General features: G+C 35.4%; 1 protein-coding gene across 2 annotated transcripts; it reads right to left on the minus strand.

The window, feature by feature from the left end:
- Positions 1-6,617: 6,617 nt before the first annotated feature.
- Positions 6,618-22,026, minus strand: LOC107672307 (switch-associated protein 70-like). 2 transcript variants are annotated; one of them, XR_001632310.1, is made up of 13 exons: positions 21,800-22,026; positions 20,769-20,909; positions 16,685-16,858; positions 15,975-16,202; positions 15,120-15,266; positions 14,846-14,954; positions 14,046-14,227; positions 11,569-11,676; positions 10,965-11,131; positions 8,589-8,787; positions 8,303-8,399; positions 7,317-7,768; positions 6,618-6,632 (listed from the first exon to the last, which is right to left on the minus strand). XR_001632310.1 is itself a non-coding variant. In XM_016465448.1 (12 exons), exons 1-12 carry the CDS (start codon positions 21,893-21,895, stop codon positions 7,650-7,652), a joined length of 1,767 nt encoding a protein of 588 aa, XP_016320934.1. In that variant the 5' UTR covers positions 21,896-22,026; the 3' UTR covers positions 6,843-7,649. The 2 variants fall into 2 exon arrangements, 1 of the variants encoding a protein (XP_016320934.1); XM_016465448.1 differs by lacking the exon at positions 6,618-6,632 and having other exon boundaries at positions 6,843-7,768.
- Between the last annotated feature and the right edge of the window lie 26 nt (positions 22,027-22,052).

Raw genomic sequence — 22,052 nt, forward strand, 5'->3', positions numbered from 1 at the left:
TTTTTTTTTTTTTTGGAGCTTGCCAGAGGTGGTAACAATGAACTGTCATTGTAAAAGAATTTTTTAAAAATTCTGCTTAAAATACTAATTTTCTTTGAAGAACCACTGTAAAACCTGGATATATGAGGTAACCTAATTTTAAAAGTGTGAATTCTAGAGCTGGAGAAGTCATGTAAATTAATACAAACTTATAACTCCATAGGCATTTTTATAATGAATATACATTTTTCTAGGTATGCCAAGAATTGTGTGAAATTTGTAAAAATCCTTATCCAGTAAAATTACTAAAAACTGGAAAAGTCATGGGGCCTTTGATTATTGTTGCAGACAGTGGGGAGGCCTGGAGTAAAAAAGGTTGAGAATCACAGCTCTAGACACACTAGATTATATTGATTCTGTCAGGTTTAACTTGTCTTCTTGGTAGAAAAGACAAGACCTTTATAAGACCTTTGTTTACTCCGTAATCAGTTGTATATGTTGTGCACAATGTGGAATTGGCTAAACAATCATAAGCAAAGCACTCTGAAGTATATTCCAGTCACCACCTACGTCCTCATTTCATTGTTTAGGCTTCTGTCACTTATTAAATTAATGGGCCAGTGAGTGAATCCTTATTTGTTTAGGGTTTGTTTTTCTCTCATTTCTGTGTCCCTCTACAAGAGCAACAGGCTGTCCAAGCTTGTCCTGTCAGACATTTTCCAAATAATGGGCCATGATACTGAGCTCTAGTCTCCAGCCAAGGAGGATGGATCTGTCTGCTACCGGTCATTAAGACTGACCCAAAAATAACAAGCTGCACATAGTACTTCTATAGTGATCAAAATCTGGATTGTGTTTTTTATGTGTCAAAAGCAATCAGTGCAACCCATAGAAACCGTTTTAACCACCTCAGTCACAAGCAGTGTTTGTCACCAGATTACATAATTGTTTTAATTGACCTAAAATGCAATAGAAGAAGAAGAAAGGAAAGGACAAAATGCTTTTAGAGCAACAAAAAACAAAGAGCTTCTTGGATCTAACAATTCACTGTAAATAAAAATGATACAAAACACTATTTCTTTATTATTATGAATAGTAGAACACACATAAAAAGGTTTTTGCACAGAAAAAAAAGTGTACATACTTTTTAACTGCTACTCTCTGTTAAGTCTTTACTTATAACTAAAACAAATATTCTCGCAATTAGCGAACACTGACTCGCTCATAATTGTCTCATAATGCTCTACTCCAGTGCCATTAATGTGACCCTGACAAATTTATAATCCCTTTGTGTCTCTGTCTTTCTTCGTTTATAAGCTACTTTCAGAGGTTCAATGTAAATTTCAGCAGAAGCATGCTAGTAAACAATATGTTGGTTGAACTCCAGACTCATGAACCAGGCCAGACATCTCAAAGCCAGAGAGGAATTATAAGGAGACACAGATTGTGAGGAGTTGGCGGGAAAGGGGTTAGATCCATGGGGGGTGGTTCACATTTTTTTGTAGAGGCACTGATGTTTTATATTTGCTCATTTCCGCACATTCCTCTGTGCTAGAAGAAGAAGAAGAGGAACAGGGATGAGGAAGGACTGTGCCTTAAAAAAAAATCCTTTTTGGCTCGTCCACCATTTCAAACAGATGCGCAAGTCCACTCTGCCCTACTCACGCCATGTTCCCTGAGGACCCGAGAGAGAGAGAGAGAGAAATGAGTTAGAGTTGCGGTGTAGGCTTTTTGACTGTCATTATGAAACTTCTGTGTTGGTTGAGTCTCCGTTCTATATAAATGGCTTCACAAAGGTCAAAGTGGCCACTGAGCATATTTATAACCAGAGAGAACAATTGAAAGGGAAGGGTTCAATATCCCACTGAGTTTCCTGTAAAAATGATCCAGGTTTGTATTCAAATGATTTGAGGCTCTTTCTTTTTCCCACTGCCTCAGGAAGAGGTCAAGAAACTGGAGAAAATGATAAGCAAAGGAAATGACCACATGACTTTGATTACAGTATCTAAACATTACTCAGCACAATTAATTTATTTTGCAACGTGCAACATATAAACAACAGAATATATGCCTTTTTAGCTATACAAATATTACTCTTTATATAAATTTCTTTATGTGATAGATAGATAGATAGATAGATAGATAGATAGATAGATAGATAGATAGATAATGTATTTTAAGAAATACACTTAAATTGCACTAAATATACATAAAGTGGTTCCATTTTAACAATTTCAATATGTGAAATATATTACAAATAGATTAAAATCCAACAAACATATCTTGAAATACACTTAATGTACTTAAAGTTGTTTCAAAATAATACATTTAATATGCACTTAGTATAGTATAATTTAAATATAGTAAGTATGTCTGAAAAAGCACAATTTAAATATATTTCTTTTTCACCTGGGTACCCCTCACACAAAACCTTCTGCTATTTTAGAACTTCAAAAAACTTTTATTCTGTATTATTTATAAGCTGTTTTCCTTAAGGGAACCAAGAAGAAATGTCCCCACAAGGTCAAATTTACTGGTATTTCTGTCCTTGTGGGGACATTTGTTCCCCATAATGTAGGGAATAGCAGGACCATGCACATCTTAATGGTCTTAAAAAATGTTCCTCGTATAAAACGTTTAAATATATCTAGTATAAATATATTTATAATATATCATTATGTATATGAGTAAATATTAATATCAGATTCACCTTCAAACATATAGAAACTATATAGTGTGAGTTGAATAATCTTTCTTTATTCATATCCTTAAGCCATCCTTATTATCACAGCATTTAAAACATTATAGGCCAGAGCAAGAACCAGTTTTGGTAGTGGGTGGTTTGGGGCAGTCACAGCTTGTTTAGACCGGACCTACAATGGAAATGTCAGCAGCTCTAGCAGGTCATGTCAGACAGTTTCTTCATTGCGGTGTATGTACAGTACGTGTGCAGTGCAGGGGGTCATTTACTTTTACTCTGTACAGCTTTGATTACAAAAAAAAAATGCTTAGATCGGACCCTTTTATCATATCATCATCCTATAAACCTGCGTTAAATTCAATCTTTTTGGAACTGTAACTTTTATGGATATTTTTACTGTAATTTATTTAGAACATTTTTTTAATAGATTAAACAAATGCCTGCAGACTATCAATGCAGAACAAGCCACTAATCAGTTCCATAGATAGCTGTGACTTTTACAGCACTCACACATTCCAAAGACTCAAAGAATTAAACCGAACACATGGCTCCCCAGAGGTGCTAGCAGCTTCGCACAGCGCAGATGTAAAAATGCCTTTCCGTGGACACCCCAGAGCCCCTTTTTACAGTATCTACTGAGGGGCCACGGACAGGCATAACCCAGCGATGTATTCCAGATCAGGAATTTGATGCATTTCTGTTTCACATCATTTCTCTGGAATGTTGCGTTAGCGCAGAAGGCCCCAAACCAGAGCTGATGGATTCAAGGAAGTTTGAAAAGAGGAATGATGGGATAGAGGCGCTGCTGGGGAGCGGGGCGCATCCGGAGCACCGCCTCGCGATAATGTTAATGACCCTCCATCTCGTTGCGTAAAGTGTTAGTTCAGCCAGAACACCATGCATCTGGAGTGCACATTTACCCCTAGCCTACTTCTTGCTCTCCGTCACTCACGTAGTATGTAGATATTTGCACAATCATTCGATTTTCCTTTTAATATATAAATAATTTTGAAGGTCATTGAAAAGATATTTCATCATCTCAAGCTTTCCCAAGTGTTGAGTGGTGAGATGTGAAGTCCGTGACGGAACTAAAAATGATGATGGATGCATAAGTATGGGTGGCGATATTGCAAATGATTCTGTTGTTGTGCTAATTTTTTAATGAATGCTGCACTTTTTTCTGGATGTACATCAGATAGATTTGGAGGAATGCAGAGAATCGCCCATTTACATCACTAATGACGTCTTTCGCCAGAGCCAATCAATCAGCCTGGGGGACGTAGTTGAAATAAATATTGCTTTTATCATCAAAAATCTGATTGCATGTGAGAACACACGCGCGGACCGGGTTACATTAATGAGCCAAAATATTTCAGCAGAAATTAACTGAATGGTTGTTGGATGGGCCTGGGGGTCGCTAGGTCTGTCTCAGCAGTAAATACAGCTTTAAGTGGTATTGTCAGGTACACCATCAATTACATGCACAGCTGTACATGTTACAATAAGATATTAATGCAGTGCACCTTTTGCCCTCAGTGTTTGCGCGGTATAGCTATTGATGTAGGCCTACATAAACTTCATGGACACAATAATTCATCTGATTGTCAGTCTAAACCAGAACAGGAAAAAAAGCATTCCTCTGCACCAGTTTCCTACTATAAAACATCTAGACACAAACAAGTACTCAAATCAAATGGGGTAGACATTTAAGTTTTTGTTTTCAGAAACAATAATAATAATGTATATATATATATATATATATATAATTTAATTATCATAGTTAATATTAATTTCAACATTTACTAATACAGTTAAAATAAAAAGTTAAATCTGATAACACAAGATAATGCGGTGAACATTATTAGTTATTTTTTAACTAACAAACAGTAACCAAGATTAATAAATGCAGTAGAAAAATATAATGCTCATTTTCATGTTAGCTAATGCATTAACTGTTAACAAATGAGACCTTGTTGTAAAGTGCTACCTGCATTAAATAATAATGATAATACATTATGTAATTGTTAAAATACACTGAACAAAATTATAAACGCAACACTTGTTTTTGCCCCCATTTTTCATGAGCTGAACTCAAAAGATCTAAGACTTTTTCTATGTACACAAAAGGCCTATTTCTCTCAAATATTGTTCACAAATCTGTCTAAATCTGTGTTAGTGAGCACTTCTCCTTTGCCGAGATAATCCATCCATTTTGTTCAGTGTATATAACATGAAATATATAATAATTATTTCAATATAAAATATAATAAAAAAATATTTATTCATATAATTAAAATGTATAGTTTTATAAATATTCATTTGTAAATCTTATTATATCACATATTATTTTAAAATGTTTTTATTTGCATAGAAGTGTTTAAGCACTGATTCATATTTTTTATTAAGAATGTTTTTTTGTTTTACTCATCTATATGTGACATGCAGCACTTGAAAGAAGCACATAATGTAAAGAATAATAATAATAGTTTTTGAATATATTAAATCTGTTTTATAATAATATAATTATCACATATTTTAAAATATCTGTTTATTTATTTGCATAGAAGTGTTGAAGCACCAATTGATCTTTTTTATTAACAATGTAAGCATGTTTTCCTTTTGTTTTATTACCCATATATGACACCCAGCACTCAAAAGAGGCACATAATGTAAATAAGAAATTTTAAATACATATAAATATGTATAGTTTTATAAATATTCATGTAAATATTATATAACATTTTAAAATATTCTATAAATATTTATGTATTTATTAACATAGAAGTGTTTTAGCAGTCTTTTTTTATTAAATGTAGGCATGTTTTTTTTACTATTATGCCTACGACACGCAACACTTGAAAAAAAGCGCATCAAGTAAATAATGATAATAAAAAATAAGTTTAGATACATATTAAAAATGTATATTTTTATAAATATAATAATTATCACATATTTAAATATCTATTTGTTTATTAGCAAAGAAGTGTTTAAGCACAGACTGATCTTTTTATTAACATAAATATAAATATTTAACATAAACATACAATAACATAAATATTTTTCTTCTTTATGATATTACCCATAGTACACACACAGTACTTGAAAGAAGCACGTGTAAACTAACTAGAAAGTATACTATCTTTCAAGATAAGGCACAAATTTTTGTGAAAATTTCATGAGATGAGTTCATGTAAAACAAATGGACCCTTGTGCCTAATAACACAAATCTGACATTTCCGAACAAGAATGGCAGTGATATCAATTTAGTGTGTATAAGTGTTGATATGTCATCCTCTTAGTTAAGAGCAGCAGTAACCTCTGGTCCAAGTCAATTATACAATCACAATTCCAATCTCGTTTTAATCATTCCATGCTGCACGAGCAAGCATGCTAAATAAGAAATTCAATTTCCTCCGTTATCTGAATACATGGCTCCCCATTGAGAAATGAAGCTGACAATATGTCTTCATTCCACCAAGTCAAAGTTAAATTTGTGCTTTGATTGTTTAGACTATGAGCGATTTTCTGACACTTATACAGAAATAGTTTATGGAAACTGTGAGTGTATCAGGAATCCAATTATCATATCCATGGAGAATGATGGTGGCCTGAAAGGTGGCCAACCTTTTTAATAGCCTTGCGTCACGCTTGATCAGGAACACATTTATGCACACGCCAGTTCAAAGACCACATTCTAGTCTTCTGCCCCTCTCATTCACAATTTGCCTTTCGAGATCCATCAGTTTTCATTATTTGTCCCATGTAATGCCTCTTAATTATAGAATTTAGAGTACATTTTAAAACAATTATATAACCGTGACATTCCAAAATAAAAGCGTAGCCTTTTTGAGTTCTCAAATTTAAATTCTCCTACAAATTTGTCCAATTATGAATACATAACATTTATAGATACATCTAAACATTTCAATGAATAGCCATGTCCCCTTTAAACCTATTTTACGTTTCCTTCACACCTAATATCCCAACTATTTCTACAAGCAGCAGTATAAAGACAGCGATCTATTGACCTCTAGTGGCTGTAAAACCGCCACCACCTTCTATGCGCTCAACAAAATTACTCCGCAACGTTTGGTTTTGGCTATCAAGACAGCAGGCTCTATAACTCTGAAAATAAATCATTTACAACTATTAAATAATGCCTTTATTGAATGATAAACAATACAGTCTCAGGCTTAAATTTGGACATTAGTTTGAGGCAAACAGTTTGGTACGGTATTTGTACATAACTGAATAGTCCCAAAAACACAGATAAAATGTAGGTAAAACACAATTGTGTTAATAAATTGAGCATATAAATTAGTTAATACTGCAGTCATGTCTCCTTGAATGAGATTGCGTGAACAACTGCTATACGTTCTTGCTATGTCAATTGTTCTAGCACAAGTATTAATTATAAATTATACCTAAATGTTTTATTAGTCCATTCTGCATGCTTTATTACTATTTCAAATGTAAAACTGACATTTTTGATACTTTTAAAAAGTATATTAGAGATGAAAATGCAATGTATGCATAACTGCATTGTTTTTAAAAATACATTTACTTGGTCAGTTAGGTTTACTTCATTAGTTTTTTTACTTAAAAAAAAACAAAACTTTTAACCTGTTTTAAAAACTCATGAATTATGGGGAAGAAACATCTGCCATTACTTTGGTGGAAATGCACCAAAATTAACACATTCACAAGATGTAGAACATCACACAAAAAATGTATAAAATCATCAAAGCCAAGGACAAAATGACACTGGAATGTTACAGTATAGACTGGAATGGTGAGACAATTCTTCAGATGAGGCCAGGCTCAGCTTTACCTCGTGTAAAGTCAAGTGGCCTACAGTTTTAGTGTGGTCAGAGGCTAACCCCACAGAGGCAGTATATATTTACTTCACTAGTGATTGTATCTACAGTAACGTGTATTGACAGGACAGCAGATCTGCAGACTGAACACACTATTGGGGTGTAGCAGGCCTGTTTTTCTTTTCCTGCCAGTCTTTCTCTCTCAGACTCAGTTCTGTCTCTGTGAATGCTGCAGGTCCCCAGTTTGTGATTTTCTGAGGGTACTTGGGACCTGAAAAGACAAAACAAAAAAAGATGAATAAGGTATGGATATTAATTCATTCAGCACACTTTTATCCAAACATACTCACAAATTAGAATAAAAAGAGCATAAGAAATTAATCATTAATTCAGTCAACTGCATTTGTAATGGTATTAGATGGTCAGTAAATAATAATAATTATTATTCATAATAATAAATCATTATTTTTATTATACATTAATGATAATCTGTTAATAATAATAATAATAATAAAATATATTTTTATTATACAACATTAATAATAATCTTTTTTTTATATAAAACAAAAATGATGGACCATCGCAATATGATTTTTCAGATTTGGTGTGAATGGGTTTATAGAGATGCATTGTTTCATTTTATTATATTTTATGATGTATGATGTACATAAGGCTGAACCTAAAAATGGCCATCATATGTAAAAAGATCAGATGCTGGTAAATAAATGTTAAATAAAAGTGCTTAAATTAAAAAAGAAAAATCTTTGCGTTCTTAATAATTAAAGAGTACAGAAAAGGAGGTCACCTGGCTGAATGAGCCGTATGAGCCCTTCATGATGAGACACCTTGTCCTTCCAGCTCTTTGTGTTATTAGCAGCATCTGCTAGTTTTTTCATCACCTCCTGTTCACGTAAAAACATACAATCACAATCTCACCATCAGAAGTAGCAGCAAATATATAGGACAGCTCACATTGCACTATTTAGCCACTAGATGGCAGTCTACACAGGAACATTTTTCGGAGCAAAAAAGATCATAACTTACAATCGCAAGCATAACTAGCCTCCAGCTATATTGTTCTAGCATCTTACCTCATATTGCTCCAGTGCACCCTGTCTGTCAGCCTCCAGCTGCTGCAGCTGCTGCATGGCAGACTGCAAAGCGCTCTCCTTCGCCAGCCGTTCTCGCTCCAGCTCCTGTTTCTCTGCCTGTGTCTGGGAAATGGTCTGCTGTTGATACAAGTGTACCTGCTCCAGCTCTGCGCGCTTGGATACTTCCTCCTCCAGCAGCCTGCAGCAGACACACACGCACATGCTCACATTTAAAAAACACTGTCAAATTATATTACATTTTTTACAAGCTTTTTAGACCTCTATTAGACAGGCAGTAGAGACAGACAGAAAAGTGGCAGGAGGAAATTGGAAATACTATGTCGCAAGCCCTTGTGTTACGGTTGCGCCTCAAAAAAAGCTTAAATTATCAGTGTGTGAATGAGCTAGTGCTGCCAGTGCTAGAGTTGTGCAAAATTCAACATTTCAACATTTATTTCTGATCGCAATTCTGAATTTAACATCATTACTCCAATCTTCAGTTACACGATCCTTCATAAATCAGTCTAATAGGCTGATTTGCTGCTCAAGAAACATTTCTTTTAATTCCATCTCATTGCCTACAATTCTGAATACTGTTTGCTCCCTTAATTCAAATTCAGGAGTTTTTTGGAATGAAAAATAAAACATTCACAACTCAATTCTGAATAATAGAATCCATATAAATTCACATACTGTTAATAGAGCTGATTGTGTGAGTTTGGGTAAAGTGATGAGCTGGCGATGGGTCAGCACAAGCACAGGAAGAGAGTTGGGTTTCATGGGGTGAGACAGGGAACAGGAACTGCAGACTTAAACAGACATCCTCATGTGTTTGTGACACTACTCGAACTTCCCACCTTACAAGGAAATGCCTTGCCCTTTTTGTAGGTTGACCCATTCCTGGTGTCACATGACCTTACTCTTAAGGTTTTGTCGTGTCGCAACTGTGTGTATGTAGTTTAATCAAATGTTGCTTTGCCACTGCTGGCCAGATCAGACTACAGCTTAAACCTTATTCTAACATACACTACAGTGAGGAACTGAACAAACAGGCTTGGAAGAGACAGACTGGGTCATGATCACTGTATTACAGACAGCATGAACTTGTTAACACATTCAGTTTAATAATTCACGTGCATTTAAAAGGCTGAATATTAGCATAAGAAAGATGGAATTTTTCAAAAGTTCTCAAAAAGGCAGTGATCAATAATACTGATTATTGTTTGTGTGCGTGTACATATTTACATTTAGTCATTTAGCAGACGCTTTTATCCAAAGCGACTTACAAATGAGGACAATAAAAGCAGTCAAAACTAACAAAAGAACAACAATATATAAGTGCAAATGGCAAGTCTCGGTTAGCCTAACACAGTACACGTAGCAAGGTGTGTTATATATTATTATATATATTATACACACACACACACAAAGAAAAACAAGTAGATAGAATAGAAAAACTAGAAAACTAGTGTTTGTTTGTTTTTTGTTGTTGTTTTTTAATAAAAAAAATAAAATAGAAGATAAATATAGATAAAGTAGAATTAAAATAGAATAGAAAGTGTTAGAGTTAGAGGGTCCAATAAAGGCGGAACAGGTGTGTTTTTAGTCGTTTCTTGAAGATGGTTAAGGACTCAGCTGCTCGGACTGATTTGGGCAGGTCATTCCACCAGGAGGGAACAGTTAATGAAAAAGTCAGTGAAAGTGATTTTGTGCCTCTTTGAGATGGCACAATAATACGCCGTTCACTTGCAGAACGCGAGCTTCTAGAGGGCACATAACTCTGAAGTAATGAATTTAGGTAAATGGGTGCAGAGCCAGTGGTGGTTTTGTATGCAAACATTAATGCCTTGAATTTAATGCGAGCAGCTACTGGTAGCCAGTGCAAATTGATGAACAGAGGTGTGACATGCCTTCTTTTTGGCTCATTAAAGATTAATCTTGCAGCGGCATTTTGGATTAATTGTAGAGGTTTGATAGAAGTGGCTGGAAGACCTGCCATATGTATATATACTTTTTGATAACTCACCGCATTTTTGATAACATTTGAAAAATCCCATCTTTTTTATGCTAATATTCAGCCTTTTAAATGCACATGATTGTTAATACAGTCTGGTTCAGTGTTGGCTATAAGCTGGTCCTGCAGAGTTCTCAGAAAACCTCCACCTCCCCCAGTTCCACCTGTCTAGATCTGCTACAGGATTTATGTATGCCTATTCATTCATATCTTACATGCTCACAGCAGTGTGTCTGTGTATCTATTGGCAGCAGCAGCATGCGTAGCAGATCTAGTGCGCCAACACCAAATCCATTAACATTATCATAGCCATTAATATGCGAAACCTATTCAGAGAGTTGTCATGATTGAAATATATTTACCTAGCCTGTAGTTTTCTGACAGTTTCCTCATCTTGTCTGGCCTGTCTTTCCTCCTCCAGTGCTTCTTCTAAGCGGTGGTACATGTTCTCCAGCTCACGTACGCGCTGCAGGTACTGCTCTAACTCACTGGACTTTTGAGCCACCTGTTCCTCCATTTGCTGCCGCACCTAAAACACATATAAAACAAAAAAATTGACTTTCTTTATTCTGCAGAACAGAAGAAGATATTTCAAAGAATGTTTCAACTGTCAAAAGAATATTGGACCTACATAAGAATGATTCATGATGACAAATTTCATTTTAGGTAACTGTCCCTTTAAAAAAAAAGTATCAGTGTAGACTGGTTTTATGTGTGACTGTGTGCAAATTTTGTGCTTCCATGTTTCCAGTTATAACTGTAGAAAGCAGAACTTATGCTGCAGCGTACTTCCTGTAATATTCCAAATATGGATCTGTGGAACTGAAGTTATCCAGAAACTTAATGGTCAGGATCTCTAGGTACATGATAATCAAAGGGCATAGAAGAGTCAGTGCTAAAAGCATGTTAACAATATGCTAGCCAAACAGTCGCCAACCAAGTTTAAATAGCAAACAATTACTGTACCATTTTCTCTTTCTCCATTTCCACCCGGTAAAGATCCTGCAGCTCGCTCTGGGTCTGCAGACGTCTGTGTTCTTCTTCTGCTGCATTGGCTGCAGCCTCCTCCAGTTTCTGTGCAACACAAATACTTTCTTCATTTGTAAAGAAATCAGACACACATGTTTTTTTAACTTCAGCACAGCAGGGGTCTTTCAGCAAACCAAAAAGTAATAAACCATAGAACAACTAACCATTACACATCCATTACACCCATAAACCTTTTACACAGTGCGCAAAAAAAAAGCACAAAAAAAAAACCGCACTGTCTATACATCATACTTTTTTTTTCTTTTAATCCAACTGGTTTTAATTAGAAACAGCACATTGTTTAAATAAAACACGAATGATCAACAACAATATCCTCCATTAACACAGCTGACCACAGTCTTCACTCAATCACTTTCTGTATGGCTGTGGTCAGATGGCAGGTCAGCGTGAGATCCCAGGTGGCCGTGCTGAGTGACAGGGCAGGTATTGTTTTAGTATGAACTCCTCAGGGTTTGGGACGGCCCTCTCTAGCTCTCTCCCCAGGCACCTATTGTCCTGCTATGTATTAGAGGACAGGGGCTGGGGCACTGAAACATCAATGCTGGACTGTTCTCCATTCAGACAACTGTTCAGACACAATTAGATCAGACAATGAGAACTTGTCATCGCCGTAAATCAAATGATTGTTCCCAGTTAACACTATATGTACTGTGTCAGACTGTTTTTCTATCAAAGAATATTGTGTTGTGTGTAATTTACTGTAATCAGCTGTCAGCTGTTTGACTTTGCAGTAAGCTTCTTTTTAAATGCTTATGGCATACTCCTTGGAACAGTAAAAGATTAAAATCTTATATATTTATATTTTTATGCCAATAAATTATGCTTTTAAACCGTTTCAGGACATTTATTTGCTGCTTTTCCTGCTTTTCAGTCCCAATTCATCAAAAAAAAACTGCATTTCATTTTGTACAAAAATTCAGACACATTTTAATGTATTTTAATGTTTTAGATTTTTTAAATATAAGATAATGAAAAACTAATTCAATCAAGCATATTTTAGTTTCGAAGAATCAAGTCTTAGTTATTGGTTTATATTTGTATGTCAAAATGTAATGTAGTATTAAATGCAGGCATATTAATAAATATATAAAACACTGTTTAAATGTGTTTTTGTTTTGTCTAAAATTTATATATTTATATATATATATTTATATATATTTTAAAACAATATATAAATACCAAAACACGTTTAAACATCTAGTCGAACAATCAAGTATTAATTATTGTTTTACTTATTAATTATGGTTTCACTAGGTCTATATATATATATAAAATGATGAAAAACGTATTCAGTAAAGTATATTTTTGAATGTTTTCAAATTGTTTATTTTGGTTATTGTTGCATATAGTTAGTCAAAGAATCCAGTCTTAATTATTGGCTTATATTTTTATGCCAAACATGTAATTTAGTATAGTGTAAAGTCTATAAACTAAAAAATTGACTGACATATCCCTTTCCTGCACACTACTCAACATTTGAGTGCTGACCATTAAAATCTCACAAGTGTTTGTAGGTTAACCAATGTGCTCAATATGTCACATGGTCATGCTTATCTTACTGATTTAAATCCACTTGCTGATGACAAAACTCATTGGGGATAAGTCTGGCTAAACTCCGATTTAACAATATTAAAACACTCAACCAGAAAAGATAATCAGGATAACGAGAAATTAGATGAAAGGAGGTTAAGAAGGGTTAAATGCAAAACCACAATTCTTCCAAACACCCAACCCCCAACTCTCACACATACATGCTCAATCCACATCTCTATATTGGGTGTGAAACCATACACTTAAGCTAATCTAATTTCAGCTTTCAGTACAGGCCGTTTAAGATGAAACAAACTTCTGCTGAAAGGTTTCTGTAGAGGACCTGAATAGGGAAGGTGGTACTTGAAATCAAAGATGAGAGTTTCAGTGAAATCAGAATTCATGAATAGCAGAGAGAGATTACAAAGAGCCACCACGGGTTCCTGGGTAAACACTGTTTCATGAATGGTCAGTGTGGCAACAGACACAGTTTCTGTTTCACTCATTAAACTGCAGTGCAGGGGGCATGTTTGTAGTGTTGTTCCAATACCGACAGCACTTTATCTTTTCTTTTTAAATGCAAAAAGCTGTGTTGTCATTTCCACATGAATGACTAAATATCAGTCTTTCTACAAGTCCAATAATTGTACAAGTGTACATGGACACATCTTGTATGGATTGTTTGTTTGTTTTTTTAATCACTGAGTAACAGACATATTCTGTATAATAAAATGTAGAAGGAACAATGTGACAAACCATGCAATTTCCAGTAAAAGGCCTGAGAGAGACATTTGTTTGTGTGAGTTGCTAGAAACATAGAGAGATTGGAAGCTCAGCAGCTGCTGTTGTAGAACACTACAGACCTTCCTCAAGGCCTCCAGCTCTCTCTGTTTGTTCTCATTGGCCGTCTGCAGCTCTCTCATCCTCAGCTCCAGTTCTTCCTGCTCAGATTGTTGTTTCTGTCGTAACTCTCGCCGCTTTTGCCGTGCCTCAAGGTGTGGAGCTGGACGTCCCACCTTCAGGAGTGTGATACAAGTCTGAATAGCTAAGTGGGCATAAAGCACAGAAGTTATATACTTCAATATGAACATAACACTATATATACACAGTACTAAACACTGGGTAAAAAAAAATATAATTCAAATAGAAAAGTTATTTTAAATAATAATAATACTACATAATTTGCATGAGAGACTTCTTTCAAAAACATTAAAAAATTATCTCACCAGTCTTAAATTTGGCCAAATGTTCCTTATTAGAAATATTTTCCACATTTTTGAACTATAGTCAAAATTAATATAGAAATTATGTAGTGACTTAAAATGTGTTATATTTATTTTGCTTCTTTGAAGTCGCCACCCTGAAATACTGAATGTGTGCTGGAGTCTTGTTTGCTGTTTTCCTTCATTATCTAGCCCAATCCATTCATCAACTATTTTTTTTAAATCATATTTTATTTTGTAAAGAAATTCATAAGCTGGCATAATTTGTAATCATTTTGAGCAATTTAAACATTAATATTTAAATCAAAATGTTTGAAATAAAAACATTTTTTAAATGAGTAAATGTAAACTCAGTGTGACTGAACTTTTGACTGGTAGTCTCTATTTTATTTCTGTCAAAGCCACAATAGAATTAATCATCAGAATGAGTCAAATCTGACCTTGAATCCACTCTTGTTTTTTCTTCTTATCAGAGGCGCTTATTTCAAAGCTTTTGTCAGAGCACTTGACGTAGAAAAGGCACTTTTTCCCCTCTTTATCAGGTAAGGACTGCAGAGGAATGCGTGAGGTCATCACAATAAGAGGAAAAGGAAATGTGTCCGTGAGAATGATGTCACCATAAAAATTATTTATGCATTTAGCATTACTTACAGTAAAAGGCAAGCTAAAATATTATTTAGAATAAATCATCACTCATCTCTGATGAGCCCTTACCTCAACACAACAGTTTCCATCTAGTAGTATGTCTCCTTTCTTTTCTGTGAGATCTTCACTAACATAGTATGAAATTAAGTTGGGCTTCAACAGGAACCACCGTTCGGTCCAGTTCTTCCTTTTGTGGCCCTTTTTCATCATGTAGCCCTGAAACAGGTCAAAGGAACAGGTCACATTGCAGTTCAGTTGACAGTTTCCTGCTGGTGGAAACAACAATGAGTCCTGCTCCTCAAATTATCTCCGAGTCGTTCTGTATCACTGTGACAAGTGCTAAAAGTCTGGATCCTGCATGCTGACTCACATATTCTTTTTTTCCTAAGGCCTCATTAATGCTAAATGCACATTTCACGCCATGTAAATACTGCATCCTGTTTAAGCATCGGTTTCATATGACTTAGTTAATCTGTATCTGATCCTGACTGTGGCTGCACAGCTGGCCTTGGCACCAATCCTTCTCTCTCATTCATAGTCAAAGCAGAAAACAACACTGATGCCAGTGTGCTTTATTCACACTGCCCTTAGATCTCCAAAACATACAGACTTCAAAACACAGGCAGCTGATATCATGGCTGAAGTCAGTCTACTAAAGGTCATTATTAGCAGATGCATACTGCATAGGCTACATCCAGGCATGACCTACTTTCTTAAGCATGAGGAAATGGAATTGTAACAGGTTTGACAACAACCGGGCTGGTACAATCAAACAGTTTGATGGCCGATTAAAAAGTATTTATGGCCAGTAGATTTTAGAATTCGAACGCCACTGGGAGGCATGGCAAAAAGTACATTTTGGATCCTGTTTGTAAGTGTATACTCTATACAGTTTCTATTATACTGGAGGCGTACTCCTCTTACCTGTTTGAGCATATCCAGTATAAGTTCCTGGAACACCTCATTAATGCCCATGGAGAGGGTCTGGCGGTCCATGCCCTTACTGAAGTGACCCATACCCACCAACTCAATCAGCTCCCACACGTTCAGACACTGGTGCTTGCTGCTCAGCTGGATCTTGTATTCTTCAAACTTTTCCTCAATCCAGCTGCCACCCATGGCTTCTGTTAGCTTACGAAGGAAGTACTCTATCTAAGGGTGAGAGCATAAATTTAAATGTGAAAATGGCATGTATTTTCATGGCCCTAAAACAAATGCACATGTTTGTTGTTAGATGCTAGTAGTAGTTGTTCTTGTGCAACAACACATTCAGCAAAAAAAAAATTTTATGACTGAAGGACTGTTCTGATTTAACTAAGAATAACTATAATAATCCTGATATTGTTCTCTCTTTATTAAGTAAAAATATATTACCCTGACATAATAACAGCAAGCTGACAACTTCCTTTTTAAAAGATTGATCACAATCATAACCAGAAGTTTATAAAACAGAAGTACCAAAGAATAAAAATCCTATTTACATAAAAAATATCATGGGAGATTAGAAATGGGAACTACACTATTAATGTACATGTACATTTGCATCACTTTACAAATGTTTCTACCAAGCCGTTAGGTTCCTTTTTGTAAAATTTTGTTGCAGAATTTAGCAAAAATATAGTTATCCTTCTCACCTCCTCTGAGACCATGACCAATGGATATTTATCCTCAGCGAGGAAGTTGAAAATGCACCAGATCTTAAATGCATCATCATCTGAGATAAGCAGGTGATTTCTGTTGAGGTTTTTTCTAGCACACAGAGTCCAGCACATCCTGTTAAAATCCATTCGGTCAAAGTTGTCCTGGACCTGCAGAAAATAAATGTCCTCATGAGACTTTATCGAACTGAGAAATGCAAAAACAATGGGTAGATGCCAAAAACAACAATAGAAAAAAAATGTAAAATGTTAGAAAGATTCAACTCTAATCAGATTTGATGTACAGATCAGAATGAACAAAATGTCCTGATTCTGGTTTACAAGTGCAAAGAAGGCCTGAAACCTATTCAAGGCACACACAACACTGCAAATAAGACATGTTTTTCCCCCAGTACTTAACTAGAGTTCCCATGGATACTTTTGGAGTGTTCTGGGCACAGCTTTGCATCCAGTGCCCATCTGACTAGTGCTGAACATTCTGTTGGGAAAACTGCTAAACATTTTAGCAAAGCAAGCTTAATGTCCTGACAAACCCAAACTTAATTATGTCTTCAAATGGCAAAATTCAAATTATAAAGTACTAAACTTGGACACAATAAGTCTGACAAAAGCTAACGGAAGCTAGTCTACTCTAGCACATATTACAGTTGTTATTTAATATTAATCAAAATGCCTCTAAATATTATTGACAAAGAACAAGAGAAGATTAAAAAATAATAATTTTAATTTTAACAGCTGTTGTTTGAAAATGTTGCATGTTTGGTTTTCAGATATTTTGTGTAATTTATCCTTTCAGCTCCGATGAAAAAAAAAAATCACATTTCAATCAATTCAACAGAATTCCACATATTTTATACAGAAATAAGCACGGAAAATGTGCAGATTTCATCTGGGGTGGCAAATGACAACTTAAGCCTACAGCTGGCTTAAACTGAAATCTAATTAATTCACTGCTATGAACTCATACATTAAAACCAAACCACAAGAAGAAGCTGAACTGCTCAAATGACCTATTGTAGCTATTTATAACACTATTTATAGTCCTCCTGGAGTAATGTGAGCAACAAAAGAGACCAGACAACTCCCCATGAATCACTGTCACTGTAATCCACCAACTCGGTTGCAGTGGTGTAAGTATGTTTATTTTGAAATGGCAGCTCCTCTTTACAAGTATATGTGCCAGACTTCATCCCTCGCTCACACCTCCCATCGTGCCCCGGCTTTCTCTGGGAGACTCACAATAGGGGCCTTGTGGAGACCTGAGTGGCCAGTGGAGCCTCTGTTCTTCTCCAGATGAAGCTGTTCATTTGTATTCAGTGGAGCTCGGGCTCTATCACATTCATTAATAGACTTTATCACGCCTGTGAATAACTGCTTTATAGTTTCTCTGACTGTGAGGGGTCGTGAGGGTGAGAAAGTCTTAAGTTTTACAGTAGGAAGTGTTTGGGATGAGCAAGACTGCATGGATTCTGACAGCTAGTCAATGCAATCAGTTTTTTTAGTGAATATTTGTAGCTATAGAGGACCTACATGTATAATCGAATGACACACATTGAATATTATGAGCTAGAAGTCACATAACGCAGTCAACTATTTAACTATTTAGTTATCCGTACACTATCCTATACTTTACAGTTACTTAGACTTAAAATACTGATTTGAGTTCAAACTTCAAAGTATTTTATTTTGCAAGGAGAAAGATGCTGCTGAGTGATACATTAAAGGAGTGGTTGATTATGATTTCACTTTTTTAACTTTAGTTAGTGTGTAATGTTGCTGTTAGAGCATAAAAAACATCTGCAAAGTTACAATACCCAAAGTTCTATGCAAACGTAGATATTTTCTTTTAAAGAAATGGCTATTTAAGAACTACAAAAAAAGGCTGGTAGGGACTACAACGAGCTTCTTCACGGGTTTGTGACTTCACAAACCCCGATGTTTACATAAACCCTGCCACCGGGAACATGCAACTACTCGTAATGGTAAGGGGGCGTGACGTTTCCGGACAACGTGCACTAGCGAATCACAACACACTGGGCCAGCTAACCAATCTGAGCCCGTTTGCGTGTTTCTGAGGGAGGGGCTTCATAGAACCAGAAACTCAATAGACCGTTTTGATGAGAACAGAAACAGCAGTGTAGAATAAAGGTAAAATATGTGAAAATAATGTTGTTGTTTTTTAACTAAGCATGAACTCATGTTACACTGCACCTCATAAACACAATCAAGCCTTCGAAAAAAGCTGATCAACCACCCCTTTAAACTAGCACATGTAGGAAGTTAATTGCCTGGGACAACAGTCAATTATATACTTTAGTGATCATTATTCAAACATAACTGTATATACATAACTGTAGAATGCTGTGACTGACCAGTAAGAATTAAATATAAAATTATGTACACTGTTCAAACATTTGTGGTCGTTAAGATTGTTTAATGTCTTTGAAAAAAGTCTCTTATGCTAACAAAAGCTGCATTTATTTAATCAGAAAATGCAGTAATAATTTTATATTGTGAAATATTAATTTTAAAATGTAATTTATTCCTGTGATGGCACAGGCGAATTTTCAGAAGCCATTATTTCAGTCTTCAGTGTCACATGATTTTTTTTTCAATATTCTTTGTTCAAAAGAACTGAATTTATTTAAAATTATCTGTAACAATTTTATTGTCACTTTTTCAAATAATTTGAATAAAAGTATTAATTTTATGAATTAATATTAATTAAAAATCTTACTGACCCCAAACTTTTAAAAGGTAGTGTATGTTTCCTTTAACCATCACCTAACCATCGTCTCAAGTAAAACATAGCTGAGAAACAAACTCATTTTGATCTCTGATCATACCGTGGTCACAGCATGTTATACTAGAGCATAACCACACTACGTATTAGAAATAGTGGGCCACAAAGCACTAGCTGTTTTGATAGCGTCACTCTATTTTGGGCTTGTGCTAGTGAACGGGTCTGCATCTTTTGTTCCTCAATTGACATCAGAGCACTTTACAGACAATGCATTCCTGGAATCAAGTTAGCTGAAAGGGTGAGAAAGATGTGGGGCATAATATACCCCAAAAAAATCACAATCAGACATCATTGTAAAATGAGAAGTAATATGTGTGACTAAGCTGATAGTGTACTATCTCAGACAGAAGTCAATGACTATGGGTGTGTAAATGTATAAGTGTAAAACCAAGTAAAGCACTGTAACTTGTTTTCTCCCTCTGACCACAAGTTAATTTGCTTGGCTGAGAGTCAAAATGGAAGGCAAAAAAAGGGGAAAGGCGGGTCTCTTTGCAGCAGGGTGGAGTATGTGTTTGGTCACTCATACAACCATACAATTAAAAGCAAAAGTGTGACCAGAGAAAGCTTACAATACGTGGCTAGTGATGTAAATCCCCAAAGCGTGCTAAACATGAGACCTCAGACAAACATAAAATAGGCAAAAGGTATATTTTGTCTTTCCATTGTAGGAATTTTAAGCACTAAAATTCAACATTGCCTATAATAGCTTTCAGCAGCTAATTATTTTTTCCTAAAAATCTTAATGCTTTAATGCAGAACTTAATGCTTTGTGGAGCATTGTGAAATCTCTTCCCTCCGTCTGTTTCCTTTTTGCACAAGAAAATGAGAAATTACAAAGAAAGCAATTCTTCCATGTTACTTTCAACATCATTTCTCTCACAAAAAGAAACAAATTCTCATGCCTGGAGGCCTTTCATTATGTTATCTAACATTTACTTTAAATAGATCTACAGTAAATGCACCAGTTGCTTTAGTCAAATTGGGGTTAGTGTACCATGAGGATGACAAACTTTCACATTAGAAAATGAACATCCATAAAAGAATTACAGCATTTATCATCAAACGTAAAGCTTAGCATGTAAAACCACATGCTGTTTAGAAGAGTGGTCCTCAAAAACATTTTTCACTCTAATACAGTCTGCATACATTTTATCCAGACTAAGATTAAAATCCAAAAAAGCGGGAAATCCAAATATTTTTTCCCAAGTCAAACTGCCAACAGAAAAGCCCTATTTGGACAATGACAAATGTGCTCACCTTGTCCAGAATGAACCTGTTCAGGTGAGGCATGTATCCCTGATTGGAAACAGGACCTTCATCATCATCTCTAAAGTGTTCCTCTAGAGCAACAGGATCATGAGGGATCTTCATCACTGTACACAGGTTATGGGAAAGCACCTGAAAGACACCACTGAGTTTAACACCAAAACATATCCAATAATAACAATAATCATCATCTAAATCAGTGCTTAAACACTTATGAAGTAGTGATTTTTAGTAGAATATCATTGTAGCATTCAATCACTTTGTGTATCCACTATATATTTGGAAGAACCTGCATCCAGATATTACATCATACAACTATCCCATATACAGGTGCATCTCAATAAATTAGAATGTCGTGGAAAAGTTCATTTATTTCAGTAATTCAACTCAAATTGTGAAACTCGTGTATTAAATAAATTCAATGCACACAGACTGAAGTAGTTTAAGTCTTTGGTTCTTTTAATTGTGATGATTTTGGCTCACATTTAACAAAAACCCACCAATTCACTATCTCAACAAACTTTTCCACGACATTCTAATTTATTGAGATGCACCTGTATATTCTTACCATTAGTATTGATATAATTAGCTTAATTTCCAAAACAAAACTCTTCCATTTCATCTGAATGTATTTAAATATGGATACACACATTTTAAACAAATTCAAAGGTTTGGGAAGGATTAGAAAATACCTAAAGGTTTGTCATTATTCGGGTTGCAGTTATATATTATCTAATACCTCATCCGTAACACACTACAATCAGATACCAGAAGCAGAATTCTCTGTGCCACGAGTACTTTATAAGTACACGAGTTTTTAAATTTCGAAACAAACTACAGTTTGAAATTCTAAAGAAAAAAAGTAACTTGAAACAATGTTACATTCACAGTCAGTGCAGCTAGTATGATTCACACATCCTTAAACTCTAAGAATTTCCTGCACTGAGCCATTGTAACAGCGCTTACACTCCAGTGCCCAATCTTAAAAGAACAACAAAGTTGATTCAGTGGCAAAAACAAACCTTCAGCTGTGACTTAGACACTTTCCCACTTTTATCCACATCCAGGGCTGTGAATGCATGCCATATTGCCTTGAGGAGCTCGTCCCTTAGTGCCATTTTCAGAAGTAGTGCCTCCGGACTACTGACTGGCGTCGCGCTTGATGTGAACTGTTTTCTCGAAGTTTTACAAAAGAGCGGTCACATGACCTTAGAACCAGAACTGAACTGAACTCGCGGTTCGAGCACCACTCAGCGATGAGCGCGTGCTGCTGAA

The sequence above is a fragment of the Sinocyclocheilus anshuiensis genome, unplaced genomic scaffold (assembly GCF_001515605.1).
Source record: "Sinocyclocheilus anshuiensis isolate Anshui unplaced genomic scaffold, SAMN03320099.WGS_v1.1 scaffold997, whole genome shotgun sequence".
Classification (NCBI taxonomy): Eukaryota; Metazoa; Chordata; class Actinopteri; order Cypriniformes; family Cyprinidae; genus Sinocyclocheilus; species Sinocyclocheilus anshuiensis.